Below are 17,017 nucleotides of genomic sequence, written 5' to 3' on the forward strand. Positions count from 1 at the left end.
GAGATACCTGGCGTCTGGATCAAGTTGCGGGCTCCTGCCCGTCACGATAGGGTCCCCTGGTGTCCACCCAGCTGGCTGTTGTGTCCCTCTTCTGCAGGGGGGAGGGGGGGCACTAGTGCGGGCGCTGCAGCTGCAGCGTTGCCGCACTCAGTCGCACCGCTCCACTCCCGCTGTGTCTCGCGCTGCTCCCTCACCGCTGGCTCCTTGTAGCCCTAGGCTGCCTGTCTTCTGCGCCGGACGGTCACTCCAGGCCCCCCGCCGGCGGCTTCTATAGTTGCGCTGTCGTCCGATGACAGCGTCAGCTGTGTTGCTCGGCGGTGGTCAGGCTCCGCCCTGGACGCGCTCCACGCTCCTTCTCCTCACCACGCTGCTTCACTGTGCTCCTCACGCGTCACAGATCATGCGTGCCCCAGCACCTCTCGGGAGTCGGCCTCTGACCTCCCCTTACTTCCTCCCTGCTGCCATACGTCCTCCAGGGCTGTCACTCAGCCTGGGGACGCTTCCTCACGCCCTCAAATGGCATGGGTATTAACCCTGTCCCTGCCAAGAGGACGCGGCTCAGACTGGGGTGCCACACAGGGCGCCCAGGCTGTTACACAGAGGCGGACAAGCCGTGTGGCGCCCCGGGCTGCTGCACGGCTTGTCCGCCTCTAGAAACGGCCCTGATGCTCAGCCTCCATCATGCTGCCCTCACTCCCGTCAGCCCCGGTCCCCAAAATTTCTGATGGCAGCCCTGTGTATAGTATATTTGATAATGTGTAATATGTGAATAATAAATATGTTTTGAGCATAAATTAAACTGGATCTTTCTCTTTTTTTTTTTTGCATATCGTATCTAGATTTCCACGTATAATGATAATGATGTATAATGATATTTTTGTTTTTTGTTAAGATATTGATGAGTGCCAAGAGTTACCAGGTCTGTGCCAAGGTGGCAATTGCATTAATACATTTGGAAGTTTCCAGTGTGAGTGTCCTCCAGGCTACTACCTCAGTGATGAAACACGTATATGTGAAGGTAACTGCAGACCACAACCAATGCTGTAATCTGTCCCATTTGATTCATTTTGGAGTTCTAATCTCTGTTTGGTCACTTGCAGATATTGATGAATGTTTCACAAATCCCGGGGTCTGTGGACCAGGAACATGCTACAATACCTTGGGAAACTATACGTGCATATGCCCTCTGGAGTATATGCAGGTCAACGGTGGACATAATTGCATGGGTATGGTGCAATGACATTCAATGGTTTTCTCTACTGGATGCAAAGAAGTTACTACTTATTTTTTTTAATAAATAAGAATACACAAGATTCATTCAGTATATGCAGCCATTTAATTGCACCTTTTCAACTCACTAACACCTTGTGCCTCAGTGATGCCACTGGTACCGTAACAATATAGAGTCTTGTGTATATTGATTAAGCCAAGAAAATGTCTGCCGTCATTCTGCACAAGCAAAAGGACCACTTTAAAACAATCTTAGGCCTTGGTTAAGCTTTACATGTGGCTAAAACATATTTAATTCCATATATTATTTATATGTATTTCCAAATATGACTCTTATCAAAACTGTGGAGAAATTGGTAATTACTATACTAGAGTTTCATTTGCCTGCATAACCGTATAACCGTTCAATTACAAATGACTGCATTAAGGGATGTTAGGAAAGAAACCTTGATTTGATAGCAGTTTTGATTGAGATAAAGTTATACAGTGCACATAGGCGAATCTAGGGGGTGGTCCGGGGGTGCACAGGACCACCCATTAGCCCATTTTGTAGCTGAGGGATGGGGCTTTCCAACGAGCCCAGCCCCGTGTCTCTAGCCCTCTGGGAACCGGAGATACGGCCAGGCAAAGCTGGAACGTTTTCCCTATAGGATAACATGGGACCCCCACCCAGTTCAACGGCTGCCAGTTCCCCCTTCGGCATCACTGAAGCTCAAGGTTGATCTCAGTCAAACCCAAATCGCTGGGCCTTCGATCTGATACCAGACTGGATCTATATGGGTTAATTGGTTCCAGGGATATTGAGGTTAAACCGTTTTTTTTTTTTTTTCATTTCTTAAATGTAATTTCATGACTGTTTATGTTCTTTGAGGGCAGATTTCTCTGGAACCAAACAGCCCAGTTTCACGGGACCAAAATCATTCGAAGCCAACTCAAAAGTTTTTCAATATGATACTGGTCTCATGTAAATGGGTCAGTTGCTTCCGAAGATATAGCTGGTTGGTTAAAGGGGGGTAGGGAGAGGAGAGTGGTTGTCTCTCCCCCTCACACCAGAAAATGATCCTGGGACCATATTCCCGGTAAATCCCTGCATTTTCTGTTGTGAAAGGGGTATTATTTCAAAGGGGCATTACGGTGTGCAGCATCATGTGTAAGCGGCATTATGTGTGCAGCATCATGTGTAAGGGACATTATGTGTGCAGCATCATGTGTAATGGGTACTATGGTGCACGGCATCATGTGTAATGGGTACTATGGTGTGCAGCATCATGTGTAATGGGTACTATGGTGTGCGGCATCATGTGTAATGGGTACAGAGGCGGATTGGCCCACCGGGAAACCGGGCCGTTTCCCGGTGGGCCGGACCAGATTTCACTCTGGCTGGGCCGCTTACCTGTGTTAGAAGCGGCCGCAGCCCAGCCTGGTAAAAAACGGCAGCATTGCCCAAAACAAATATGGCCGCCGCATATATGCATATATTGAATGCACATATGCGGCGGCCATATTTGTTATTGGCAATGCTGCACTGTCTGCGACCCCTGGATTCCGGCGGAAGCACGGCGGCCCCCCCACACATGAACACCCGCCCCACCGCCTGTACGTCTGCCGCCCTCCTCACTGACCTGACAGACCTTTTCTGCTCGGTCAGTTGGTGCGCCCGACGCCCACCCTCCCTGCCGCTTGCTGCTCCGCCCACTCCCGCCCATTCAAACCCTCCGGTCAGCTCGCCCCCTATATATATATATACACACCTAAAATATATATATATGTGTGTATGTGTATATATATATATATATATATATATATATATGAGTATAGGCTAAACATAGCACTTTCATACATATTTTGCAAAATGAAAGGTCGACACAACAAGTCGACAGGGTAGTGGACAATTTTGGAACCAGGGCATGTCTGGCTAAAACGTAGTCCCGAGTAATTTTGGAATGGGGTACATTAAAATAATCAAAAAGAACCCCCAGACTGTTGTTCAGCATGTTTTAATTCTAATATGCACTTATATATCTGAGTCCCCATATCTGCTAGTTATATTTGACTTGCAAAGGCACACAGGTCCTTTACAACAGCCGCTTGGAGTGCCGGCTCGCTGCTATCTGTATATATATATATGTGTGCATAATGCATATATATGTGTGTGTATATATATATAAAATCCGGGAGACCGGCACTCAGGTCTTAAATGATGACTGTTGCTCCGGTGCCCTCCGACGAGAGAGGATGAAGCCTCAGCGATGTATATGCAGGACAATAAGCGGCACTCAGAGACTAGGTAGCAGCTCGAGCTGCTTATTGTCCTGCATATATATGTACTGAAGAAAAGGGCACTCAGGGACTCTTTAGTGGTGAAAAGTGGACTGGTTTATTCAGTCATATAACGCCTACGTTTCGGGGTCTCCCCCTTCGTCAGGACAAGTGAGTCTCACCCACACGCTTTTGAAAAAGGAGCGCAAGCTCCGAAACGTCAAGCTTTTCTGCTCAAATATACATTTGAAAAGACCTCTGAGTGCCGCCAATCATTCTTTTGTTTGCAGCGATAATGCACACATTGCTGACCTGGCACCAGCAAGGTATGTTTTACCGCCATACTATACATTGGTGGGCAGTGGCAGCGGTAACGTATGCATTGCTGGCCTGCGCTACCGCTGCCACTGACCATTAATGCAAAATATGTTATGGTGGTAATGCACACGTTGCTGGCGCAGGTGAATGGGTTTCTACCTACATTCCAATTGTAAAGCGCAATGGAATACGCTGCGCTACATAAGAAACTGTAAATAATAATAATAATAATAATGCATGGCTCCAAATAAAATTGTAGCCATGCACATGGGCGGGATTTTCACCCAGACAGGGCGGGACCTGACCGCTGGGCTCTGACTATAAGCAGCCCAGCAATCAGTTCTGAATCAGGCTGTGTGAACAGAAATGCACTGAATAAAATGGCCCCTGCTCCCACCCTTGGAATTCAAACCCGGCCAATATATAAATAACCTTTTGTATGAAAGATTTTCAGCAAAGTCTTTTACCTCCTGAAAATCTCTCGCTCTTTGGCAAAAATGGCTCAGTGTGTATGCACTACTTTGGTGACAGATATATCTTTCAGAGATTTTGGCAAAGTCTTTTGAAATGAAAATCTTCTAGTGTGTATGAGCCTTAAGATGTAATATAATACATTTTACAATTTTATACTGTCAGCTTTTAAATTGAGCTAAAGAGGTGTTAGTGGGAGATGTAAGATTAAAAAATAAAGTACCTCTAAAAGTAGTATCAGATCAGATGCAGACAGAGATGTGGTAGAAGGTTTGAGTGGATTTCGGACCTACTGTATTTACCAAATATTGCAGGATATTCCCCAAAGAAGCCATTTTTAGGAGACACCCAACCACACCCCCAAAGGTTTCTATAGAGAATGCAATCAGATTTATCAAGCTCTAGTCTAGAATGCAATGTATTCCAGAACTTTGGTCCAATAGAATAATACAATCTCTAGACAGCATTATCCTATAGTAACCCGCGGGCTACCTTTTTGCAAACTGAGCATGTGCAGTGTGTGGCAGGGACCCAAACCAGGAAGTAGTGTTTCTCATACTCAAGGATGGTAATTGGTAACCATGGCTATGTAACACTGACAGGGCCAATCCACCCCTGTCAGAGAGCTATTAACCATGCCCCCACAGCGGCGAAAATGGGGCGTGACCTAATTGAAATAGGCCACACCCCACAACAGTAGGCCACGCCCCCTCCCAAGGGCTGCTTAAAATTATTTCCCGGGCTGCTTTTAATTCCCAATCCGCCCCTGAATGGGTACTATGGTGTGCGGCATCATGTGTAATGGGTAATATGGTGCCATCAAGCAAGAACCCCCTAGCAATGAGCACGTAGGTTAGCAGCACTTATGTGGCAAATATGTAATGGGCATTACGGTTTGTTATATAGTATGTAATGGGCATCGTGATATGTGGCACAATGTGTAATGGGCATTATGGTGTGTGGCCTTATGTGTAATTGGCGTTACGGCGTGTGGCTTTATGTGTAATGGTTATTACGGAGTTTGCTAAAATGTGTAATGGGCATTACTGTGTATGGTCTAAAGTGTAATACCACACCCCTTTTTGTGATGCCACGCCCCTTCCCATGAGGCCACGCCCCCTTTTTGACGCGCGGCTACACCGCGCAAAGGTCCCCCTTCTATTATGTCTAGATCTGGGACCACCCATTACCATAATTCTAGATTTGCCTATGACAGTGCACAATAGTTGTGGATGCAAAGTCGGTGCTAATTGGCCACTGCAGGTGTTAAAGGTCTACTAGTTGGTTCACACTGCAGACAGAGTTGTATTTAGAAATGTAACTTTATGCTACTTGCAGTGTTTAAGCCCATTACCCAAATTAATCCATGCACACAGTTTATATATGTATGGTTATGTCTTATAAATCTCTATTTTTTAAACGCTGGTAGGTTTGTAGTAGGAGAGAGGAGTACAAGAAATTTTGCACATCCATTTCTGAACATGACTAAAATGTTTTTTATTTAGAAATATATTTTTTTTACCAACATCATTATAGTAGTTTAAATTTGGATTCAGGAAAGTGTAGCCTGTCTTCCAATCAACCATAGCATTAGACCAGTCTCCCATGCTACAGTGCTGGGTACACACCAGAATGATTTGGTCTCAATTCCCCCAATCTCGACCAATTGTAAGTAAATTGGGCATGATTTGGCATGTTTTAACTCTGATTCTGATCCGATGTGTGTCGCCGCCGGTTGTTCGTCGTTTTGCAGTTCCTGGGCCAGATGCACTAAGATTCAAAAGTGATAAAATGGAGACTGATAAACAACCAACCAATCAGCTCCTGTCTGACATTTTTCAAATCTGTGATATGGCAGGTAGGAGCTGATTGGCTGGCTGTTTATAACTCTCCATTTTATCACTTTTGAAGCTTAGTGCACCTGGCCCTCTACCTGCTTCAGTCAGAATTTGAAAATGACCCCTTCAACCGGGTACAAATCAGGATCGGATGCAGATTGTGAGTACATCAAGTGCTCCAGCAGATCATGCACCCATTGTATGGTTGTCTCACGATCTACTCAGGATCATGATTGTTCTGGTGTGCACCCTACAGTATATTAGTGTTCTGTATGTGTTATGTGCTGTACAGTAGGTTTTTTTATGAGCTTACACAGAATCTTGTAACGTGTGTTTTATTACATACACAGAACTACAGCGTATATTACTGATTCCTCCAGTTCCCTTTTTTCAATAACATTTCCTCGTAAAATTTTAAAATACCAAATGTTTTCTGCAATAGTGAACAGGGTCAAGTTTAGCTTATCAAAAAAAAAATCATTATATTATTATCAGTGAGATTTAAGTTTCCATGCTAAGATTTAACATCATTATCAGATTATACAGTATACATAAACTGATACAGTTTTAAAACAGATGGAAAATGTTACCATGTGAACTGGGAGCATTGAATCATACTAAACAAGGTACAGAGCCAACATAAAAATAGGAAATGTGATTGTTTTTTCTCTGTTTCGGCTTTATAACCGAAACTTTATTATTTTCATAATATGAACAATAACATCTACAGTGCATAATGAGGTTTAGAAAATATGGAGACAAAATTGATAAATGGAGCAACATAAAATTATTATAATTTTAGACAATTGTCTCTCAAGATACTGTACAATGACAAATTCATCACCTCTTGGAAGAGAGAGAGAGAGGTCTGATATTTACATTCTTAGGGGGATTGTAATGAAACAAAGCATCTTAAATCTGATGGAATTTATTCATAATCTGCTGGAACATTACCATAATTGTATCTATTTTATACAAATCAGATTGGTTAGTGGGTGTCACGTTCTATTTTTGAAGCCACTGTGGCTAAACACAGTTTTTCCATTTTGTAATAAATTGGTTTATGATGTTGGATAAGCCGTTGGTTCCTGTGAGCTGAGATTCATTTACTTGTACTAATTTTTTTTTTATAATTTCTACCAGATATGAGAAAGAGTTATTGCTACAGGACATACAACGGGACTATGTGTGACAATGAACTGCCCTTTAACGTCACAAAAAAGATGTGCTGCTGTACATACAATATTGGCAAAGCCTGGAGTAAGCCGTGTGAACCGTGTCCAGTTCCGGGATCAGGTACAGGTTATGATGTTATTTCTGTTCACCTTTATCTCTGTCCTTAACCACACATTATAGTTTCTATTATTTGCCTTTCATGTTCAGTGCAATACCTTGTAATATGGCCTGTCAGTGAATACTACAACAAATGCAGCATTAAACCAATAATAACCTTTCAAATGAGAATGCATACAGCCATTATCCCACATGGGATAGGGGGGCATAAACGCTTGGACATGACATCCTGTAATATCAACGTGCCACTGTAAGCTGGAAGACACTGATTTATGTGACAGGTGACAACCCAGGAATAATCGCGTTGTCATCCATGTGTGAACAGGGACTATGGACCTTATTTAGGTCCATTCGCCGGGGGATACGTTCGATCACATGGGGCCGATGTTTGTTGTTTGCGCATATGCATTTCTGCACATGCACTGGGTGCGTGCGGCCATGGCAAACAAACTATTGGACCCTTGCGGGCGGTGGGTGTGCAAATTCGCATCCAAGCTAATCACCCAGAATAACCCCAATGTGTGACAAGGAAATCACTGGCTTTACACGTTTTCAGCGCACAGGGTCTGAGCCGTGTTAAAGGCAGGGTTTTATGTCTGAAAAAGGTATAACTTACTGATCTTTTGGCATAATAGCCCAAATAATACTGTGGGACACGTATCTCTTCTCTACAATAACTATAGTCCCTATCAGAATCACTGTATAAGGAGAGTTTTTGTTATTACTGGATTAGTAATTGTGCTACATTATGTGCAGATCATTCCGATGTACAGTATAATGTATCCCTGGTCTTCCTCTCCTGCTACACCATATATTACATCCACTACATCCACTACTGCACCTCTATTACCTCCTCTTCCCATGTAGTGTATAGTTTAATCCCAAATCCACATCTGTAGTATAGGTACCTGGTAATGGGGACAAGTAAAATGACATACCTTATCTACGTTTTTAAGTATTTCATCTAGCACAAGTGTGAAGTTAACCAAATGATTTTCTATTTTGGATAGATAAATACATTTTTTAAAGCAATATACAGAATTTAGAAATGTATACAGAATATACTATGCCAAGCACAGCACATTGTGTCCCTAAATTCATTGTTGCAGACAATTTTCTTTTAAATTAATGTCATTTGTTATGTTAGATAAAAGCAGGTAATATATACAGGCCATAGACAGCAATGCTAAAATACGTTACCACTGCATCCTGAGTTATGACTTTAATTAGGGCTCAATAGACACATTTTCTGCCCTCTTAAGGTAGATCATTGTACTGCTTATACAGTATACAGCATTGCCTTGCATCTAGCAAAGTTAGAATCAGGCCCCATTATACTCAGTTTGTGATAAGGTATATGATAAATGAGCCAATACAGTATGTAGTGCAAACACATCTCCAGAATGCAGACATAATGTGAATGAAATGCAGATGGTTTGACTATACCCATGTTCTAAAGCGTATGCGTCTAAGTGACTGCAACACCCCATACACCAGAGCAGCTGTCATCATTATCATTGTAGAAAGAAACTCCCATTTAGAGGCTGCTTGGAAACGATCACAAAGATCTGTATGCATCCCATGATATATATGATGTATGCAATAAATGGTAGATGCTGTCATATTCCAAGTTAGGTATGACTCAGTATCAGCCCCTTTGCTTCCATCATTGTCAGATAGTATGTTATCCTGATGTTTGTAATAGTGGCACGGCTCATTTCTAAAGACCCTACATCTGGATCAAAACAACATATTGCATTTATGGTAATTGTTTCCATTTCACTGCATAATACACGTATATTCAATTTATTACCATTCCAAATCAATGACTGTATGACTGCCAGTAAGCTGTGCGCTGCAGGGTGCTGTTGTAAGTGTCTATACAAATTGAATCATGCCCCTCGATGGGAATCGCATTCTTTGAAAACATGCAACAATGATTAAAATACAGCTCTATAATTATGTTAATGGATTTTATAAATGAATTGTACAAAGTCAGCGGGGAGTAGGAGAACTTTTGGAAGTTGTATCATACAGAGGCCAGAAGCTTGCCAATTCTAGGAAGAAAAAAAGAAACCCTCAGCTTCTTACAAATTAAAGGGAACGGCAACATGGAAACAGTTTGTGTGGAAATCTCCAATGATTCTGGTGGTCAATACAATGTTTCAGTTTATGGGATTGCTTTTAAAAGGCATAATTACTTTTTAATAAAGATACAAACAATTGAATAAAGTCATAAGACGCGGTTTTTCTATTTATGATAGAAAATACTGTATCAGTCTTCTTAACCATTATATTGATTGAATACATACTGTATAGACTCTTATTCAGGTCTGATCGCAGTACAAATTTGTTCTTATAATGGACAAAACCATGTGCACTGCAGGTGGGGCAGATGTAACATGTGCAGAGGGGTGTGTTGAAACTGCATTATTTTTACACTGCAATTTAGATTTCAGCCAGTATTTACCCTGCACAGAAACAAAATAACTCACCTGAATGTAATTCTCTCTGCACATGTTACATCTGCCCCCCTGCAGTGCACATGATTTTGACCATTTTGAGAACAAATTTGTACTGTGATCAGATCTGAATAAGAGCCATAGTATGTATATATCAGAATGACTCTAGATTTATTACTGGGTATTTGATTCGATTGAAGTACATAATGCTACATGGAAATTAGGAGGCAGCCTTCCACCATTGCAATTTTGCCGTTTCCCAGAAGAGTCAAAAGGTTGATATGGTCAAAAGATCGAGATGAAAAATGTTGAGATGTAAAAAGGTTGACAGATGTCGACATGAGTTCATACTTTGCCATCCACGTGGGCATAGAGTTAGCCTATAATAGGGTGCAGCAAAGTATGAACAAGTTGGATATTTACAAAAAAAAAACCTGAAAATTTATGTTGACATTTGTCATCCTTTTTTCATGTAGACATTTTTCATGTCGACCCCTTGACCATGTCAACCTATTAACTGTTGAACTTTTGACCATGTCAACCAATAGTTGTCAACTTTTTGACTGTCGACCTAGACACTGTGGGGTAGATGTATGAAGCAGTGATAAGGGAGGAGAAGAGAGCCAGAGGAGAAGTGGCTCATGAAAACCAATCAGCTGCTCTGTATAATTTTATATTATATTATGCAAATTATAGTCGTTACTTTAGTGCTGAATGGTACAAAAATAAATCTCATTGTTTTCTGCAGCATGGTATTATTTGTTATTTTCCTATATGATAAAAAATACCCACCTTATTTATAGAAAAGCTCATTGTATTTTTCCACCTCTCTTACAGTTAATTTCAAAAATCTCTGTGGTTCGATCCCTGGCTTCACCTTTGATATACTCACTGGCAAAGCTGTTGGTAAGCTACAGTATGAAGACACATTATATGGAATCTAAATTCTTAGACCTCATTTAGTATTTGATTTAGTGAAAGTCTGACATGAGTATTCTAAGAGATACAGACAGCACAAAAGTACTGTAATTATGTATATACAGTACATAGTGTGTGTGTATATATATATATATATATTTATATATATACTGTATATATAGTACCATATATACTCGAGTATAAGTCGACCCGAATATAAGCCGAGGCACCTAATTTTACAACAAAAAACTGGGAAAACTTATTGACTCACGTGGGACCCTCACTCGAGTATAAGCCGAGGGGGGCTTTTTTCAGCATAAAAACTGTTCTGAAAAAGTAGGCTTATACTCGAGTATATATGGTATCTAGAAGCTCCTGGAGTGTATTTTAATACACATGATGTGCCTCACCCTCACCAGTGCTATACATCTTGATGTTTAAAGTGATAGGTTTTATGCTTATAAAGTGGCAACGCACCACTGACTCGTACTTGCCAACTTTTAAAAAGCCCACTCCAGGAGTGTCCATATTATGAGGAAAATGCGTCAATGCTTGTGGTTCTGCCCCTACTACTCAAAGCTATGAGTGACAAGTTACAGTGAGTAACTACTCAATTCAATGCTAAATGGGTCATCAAACTCTCGAGCCAACCTCTTCAATTGGGAAGTGAGCAGCCTGCCCTGTACATTTGGGGGCTATCCAAAATGAAATACTTACTGGTATGGTTTTGGAAAATTGGCATGCATGCATTGTCTTCCTTGTAAACTGGCACTGTAGGTCCTAGAGTACACTGAAGCTTATGCACATGCCAACATGCTCTGACAGCCAGGGGTACCTGGATTTTAACAGACTCTCCTAATTCTGCTAAGAACAAGTAGCCATTCTTCAGAACTGTGTGGCATATTCAGAGTTGTACACCTACCTGTTGTTTTACATATATTTCCAATGTTTTGAAATCTGTCAATGTACAGATTCCTGTCTGTGATGACAGTTGCAGTGCCCCCTAAGTCTCATCAGTGGTGGTGACACAAAAATGCTGGCTCCTGCTCTATGACGGGAGACAGTTGCTGCACCAGATCTGATCACTGTGTAGAAACCAGAACTGCAGCAGCAGCACTCCCCCAATGCACCCAGAGTGCCTCAAGCAAAGGTTTAGGTCGTGAGGCCATGCCTACAGTATCTCACATGAGGCCACACTCCCTTTTCACAGGTGGCAGCACCAGGTGTCATCAATGTAAGGGAAACTCCTGTACCGCATTATGATTGACATGCTGCAACCATTGTAGGACAGGAAAGGGGTGGTTTTGGCCATCATTCCAAATGGCATTTTGCCCCATTTTCTGAGTGTGTCAAGACCAGAGGCTGCGTCCTTATTTTGGGTTTTCACGCAGCCTGCTGCCTGTGACCCTGCATCTATCGTGAGTAACCGGAGTATTTCCCCAGATGACCCATATTCAGGTATATGATCGCATGCTGCATCTTCAGATGTAGTTGCAGATCAGATAAGCCAGCAAGAGGCATCTATTTACACAAGATGCCTCCTGCAGCATTAATATATTATAGCACAGTTGCGGAGTACAAAGATGCAGCTGCTATGCTACTGTGAATCAGGCCCTCTGTCAGAAAAGAAGAAAGAATATTATTTGTTTGTTTAGAATTATAGGTAAACACATACGTTTTCTTAATAATTCTACAAATGTATATAAATGTAGACACTGGCAGTCAAGGCTGACTTTAAATTATTACTGTTAAACCCACTGTCAAAAGGGTGCCAGAATGAGCTCCAGCACTAACCAACACAGTGCTGATTTTCAATAGCGTGTACATACAGAAATAGCTCTGCCTCCTGGAAGATGCGGCCTAGGACAAACCTCCAGGGGATTTGCTGCACTTACATGTGTCATTTCCTGCTGTACATAAACCATTTCCTACTGTAACAACACAAATGCAAGTTATACAGAACCCAAAATTTCGGCGCCCACCAACATGGATTCGATACCGCAGGGTTCCGGCATCGTCTGGCATAGAGGGAGGGACAGGAAAAGGGGCGGGGGGTGCAGGAGCATACTGCATTGGCCCTTTTTCTGAAATAGTAGAAATAGACCTTGCTACACAGTCTATTTCTACTTTTGATTCCAATGCCACCAGGACCGGGCTTCGGGAACGAATGCTGCAAAACACAGTGCAATTTACAATAACTTGCTATATAGTCAAAATTGATAGCCAAAATTGCACCGTGTGTACACAGTTTAAGGCTAAATTAAGTCTTTGGTCTAAAACTAAAAGAAGTCTTTTAATGTGTATTCTATTGAAAAACCATTAAGGGCATCATAGCAGTAACAGTGAGAATACAGTAATTATATCGGTACTTGTGTATTTTGGCAGCGCCCCCGATCTCCATCGCGCGATGTGTACATCGCATCGCATGCCATGCACCCGATGGCATGCGATGCGACGCGATTTTTGCCCCCTATTCGATGAAAGATTGTATAAGCACCCTAAATGTTTAATGCACCCCCACGCCACCCCCCCACTATAAACGTGAACCCGAAGCATGGCGAGCGCAGCGAGCCCGCGAGGGGCGGCGGTACGGGTCCTCCGACTTTTTCATACCCCCACTATCCACGTCGGCGTGGAGTTGAGAATAGAAAGTGTGGCGAGCGCAGCGAGCCACCGAGCCCAAAGCGTGGCGAGCGCACGCGGATACCTTCACAGGTATACGCGTCCCCTCGCGGGCTTCACAGGTGTCCGCGTCCCCTCGCGGGGCACGCTGCGCTCGCCACGCTTCGGGCTCGGTGGCTTGCTGCGCTCGCCACACTTTCTATTCTCAACTCCACACCGACGTGGATAGTGGGGGTATGAAAAGGTCGGCAGACGCGTACCGCCGCCCCTCGCGGGCTCGCTGCGCTCACCACGCTTCGGGTTCACGTTTATAGTGGGGGGGTGGCGTGGGGGTGCATTTAACATTGTAAGTACCCATTAGGATGCTTATACTATGTTTAATCGCATCGCATCGCATTGTATGGCATTATATGCCATATACAATGGCATACAATTTTAAAATTGTATGCCATTGTACAATATCGTGCGATATTGCGTCGCATCGCATACCATTGCATGCCTTATCGTATGCGATGCGATGGGCGCCGCCAAAATACACAAGTACCATTATATCTGACAAGATGTTATATTTCAGCCCAATTGCTTCAGTATTGCCGCATGTCATCCCAGAGTAAATATTGTTTATGGTACAAATATATTCTGTAAAGTCAGAAGACAGAAGCACTTTGATTGTACATGGTGAGATTTACGCAGTTTTCATTATCTAACATTCCTAGACATTGACGAATGTAAAGAGATCCCTGGAATCTGTGCAAATGGTGTTTGCATCAATCAAATTGGCAGTTTCCGCTGTGAATGTCCAACAGGATTCAGCTACAATGATTTACTTTTGATTTGTGAAGGTAATGAAACCATGTCTTGTTTCAATTATGAAAAACGAAATTCATATTAGAAAAGATGTCAATTATATAATATCAAATGAAGCCTTGAATTGAAATGAAATCATTTACTGTTTTTTTTTTAATTGATAACAGCTCTAAAATGATAAAAGCTCGAGACCTGAAATCTGTCAGTTGTTTATTTTATTTATTAACAGTTTCTTATATAGCGCATACATATTCCGCAGCGCTTTACAGAGAATAGTTATTAGCAAAAACACATAACGAATTACAGCACAAGACAGTTTAGGACAAGTACATGGTTAATACGGATAGTTGCATCAGGGGACAGGACACTGCAGCAATCATCAGGGTGGCAGAGGTTTATATATTCTAAAAAAGGCACATGAGGAGAGAGGGCCCTGCTCGTGAGAGCTTACATTCTATAAGGGAGGGTTAGACAGACTGGGGTGACACAGAAGGGAAAGAAGTGAGCATAAACAGGTTAGGATGAGAGATGGTCAGGTTTTATGCAGGAGGGTGGGAAGAGGTCAGCTTAGTCCTTGATATTTTAAGTCTAAAAAAGCGCTGGGTCATCCAAGAGTAGACAGCAGAGAGACAGTTGGAGATACAGTATGAGTGAGGTTAGAGGGAGAGAGATCAGGAAAGGAGCGGCAGATTTCAGTTTTATTAGCATAGATGTGATAGTGGAAGTCGAGTGAGCAAATAAGCTCACCCAGGGTGGACGTGTAGAAATAGAGAAGAAGAGGGGCAAGAATAAAATTTTGGGGGACACCTAATATCAATGGAATATAACTAGGACACCCAATATCAATGGAATATAACTAGGACACCCAATATCAATGGAATATAACTAGGACACCTAATATCAATGGAATATAACTAGGTGTTTGCATTCATCTGCTACTATTCTATAGTTGCATTCATCTGCTACTATTCTATCCAAAACCTGACATTTTTACTTACACAACATCTCCCAGATCAGACCTTCCCTCACTACGATCACTCAGCATTAAGCATCACAGAGTGCTGAGCGGGTGTCCCGCTATGTGTTAAGCATTTGTGCTGCAGCAGGTTTCTCATATGGAAAAGCCGGGCCACCCCATGTGTACAGGGCTTTATCCTTGTCATTGATTAGAAGGGGTATACACACGTTAAGATGTGTGCTAACTTTTGTGCTGAGCAATTTAGGGTGGGCAGTTTCCCTGTGTCTAGATCACCCATACTTCGCTGATACACATGCAGCAATCAGTGCTAAGCGATTTTGCTGAGCAATTTAGCTATGCAACACAAGAGGAAACAAGAGGAGGGCTCACAGGAAGACAAATGTACTAAGCTTGAAAAGTAAGAAAATGGAAAGTGATCAACCGTCAACCTGGCAGCTCCCAACTGTCATCATACAGACTGTGTTTTTAAAATGACAGTTATGAGCTGATTGATTAAATGGAGAGTAATAAATAGTGCATCTCACCCAGGGAGAGGCAGGGGAGTGACTCACAGGAAGAGACAGGAGAGTTAAAAAGCTCTAGATCGCTCATTCGGGTCTCCAGGAGCAATGTGAAGTTAGTTGCTAAGCAATCTGACTGGATTTTGACTACATGTAGTCAGACTCTAGTCACGCAAATTGCCATCGTTCGGGGGAATACACACGGAGCAATCCATGCATAATTTCTAAGCAATCTACTCAGATTGCTGATAAAGGTTATACACACAAGTCAATTTTAAGTTGTTTTAACTGTCTCAACTATTGCAACCTCTGTTCTGCCTCCATCCTCCTCTCCTCAATCTTCTGCTCATCACATCTTCCTATCTCATTGTTCTGACTTAACTTCTCTTTTTCAATTCCTTTATTGGCTCTCCTTCCTTACAGAATCTCGTTAAGCTCCTCACACTTCTTATCAAAGCACTCAAACACTCCTGTGCCTCTTACAGTACATTTATGAACTAACTAGAATCCACTCAGTCTCATCATCTCTGTTCTTCTACTGTCCTCTGGAACTGACTCACCTACCCTATAAGATTCTCTTCCGTCCTGCAGAGCTTCAATCGTGCTCTGAAAACACATATACAACATAGCCTACCAGCTTTCTACACAAACCTAACTGCTGCCCTTCCTCCTTATCTCTTCCTAGTTCACCTCTCCCATTCTCCCATTCCCCAAGTCTTTAAGCCCACATGAGACCCACTTCTCCCTGAACTATCCATGTCTCCCATTCAATCACCAGCACTGATCGTATCTGTCTGTTCTTCCAAGTCACTGACTGCTATTGTTAAGAGATTTTTCTAACCTGTATGGTCTGTTGGATATTAATCATTAGTGTACAGTAGTGTGCCTGCTACAAATCACCAAAAACCACTTTGGGTACTTGTGTATTATCACGACGCCCATCGCATCGCATACCACTAATTAAGGTATGTGATGGGATGCTATGGGACCCGATTTCAGGGTTTTCAAGGGCTGACTGTACAATTTTAATATCGCATTGCATGCCATTATAATGCAACGCAATCATAGCCGATTTTACATTGTACAGCCACCCTGATGGCCGATTCCTATGTTAAATGCACCCCCAGACCCAATTTTTAATTGTACAGCCACCCTGATGGGTGATTACTATGGTAAATGCCCCCCCATTGTTAACGCCACCCCACTATCAACGCCAACTGCGCTCTCCACACTATATAAAATCAACTCCACGCCGACGTGGATAGTGGGGGTATGAAAAGGTCAGAGGACGCGCACCGCCGCCCCTCGCGGGCTCGCTGC

At 42.6% G+C, this 17,017-nt stretch overlaps 1 protein-coding gene across 1 annotated transcript in view; it reads left to right on the plus strand.

Annotated features, from left to right (window-relative positions):
- FBN2 (fibrillin 2) overlaps nt 1–17,017 on the plus strand; it is a 224,848-nt gene that overhangs the window by 158,770 nt on the left and 49,061 nt on the right. The window contains exons 39-43 of the mRNA XM_083151552.1: nt 893–1,018; nt 1,101–1,226; nt 7,260–7,412; nt 10,709–10,777; nt 14,128–14,253. Of these exons, the coding sequence (XP_083007678.1) occupies nt 893–1,018; nt 1,101–1,226; nt 7,260–7,412; nt 10,709–10,777; nt 14,128–14,253 (600 nt within the window). The remainder of the gene's footprint in view (nt 1–892; nt 1,019–1,100; nt 1,227–7,259; nt 7,413–10,708; nt 10,778–14,127; nt 14,254–17,017) is intronic.

This window comes from Crinia signifera, chromosome 1 (assembly GCF_055691185.1).
Source record: "Crinia signifera chromosome 1, ASM5569118v1, whole genome shotgun sequence".
Lineage (NCBI taxonomy): Eukaryota > Metazoa > Chordata > Amphibia > Anura > Myobatrachidae > Crinia > Crinia signifera.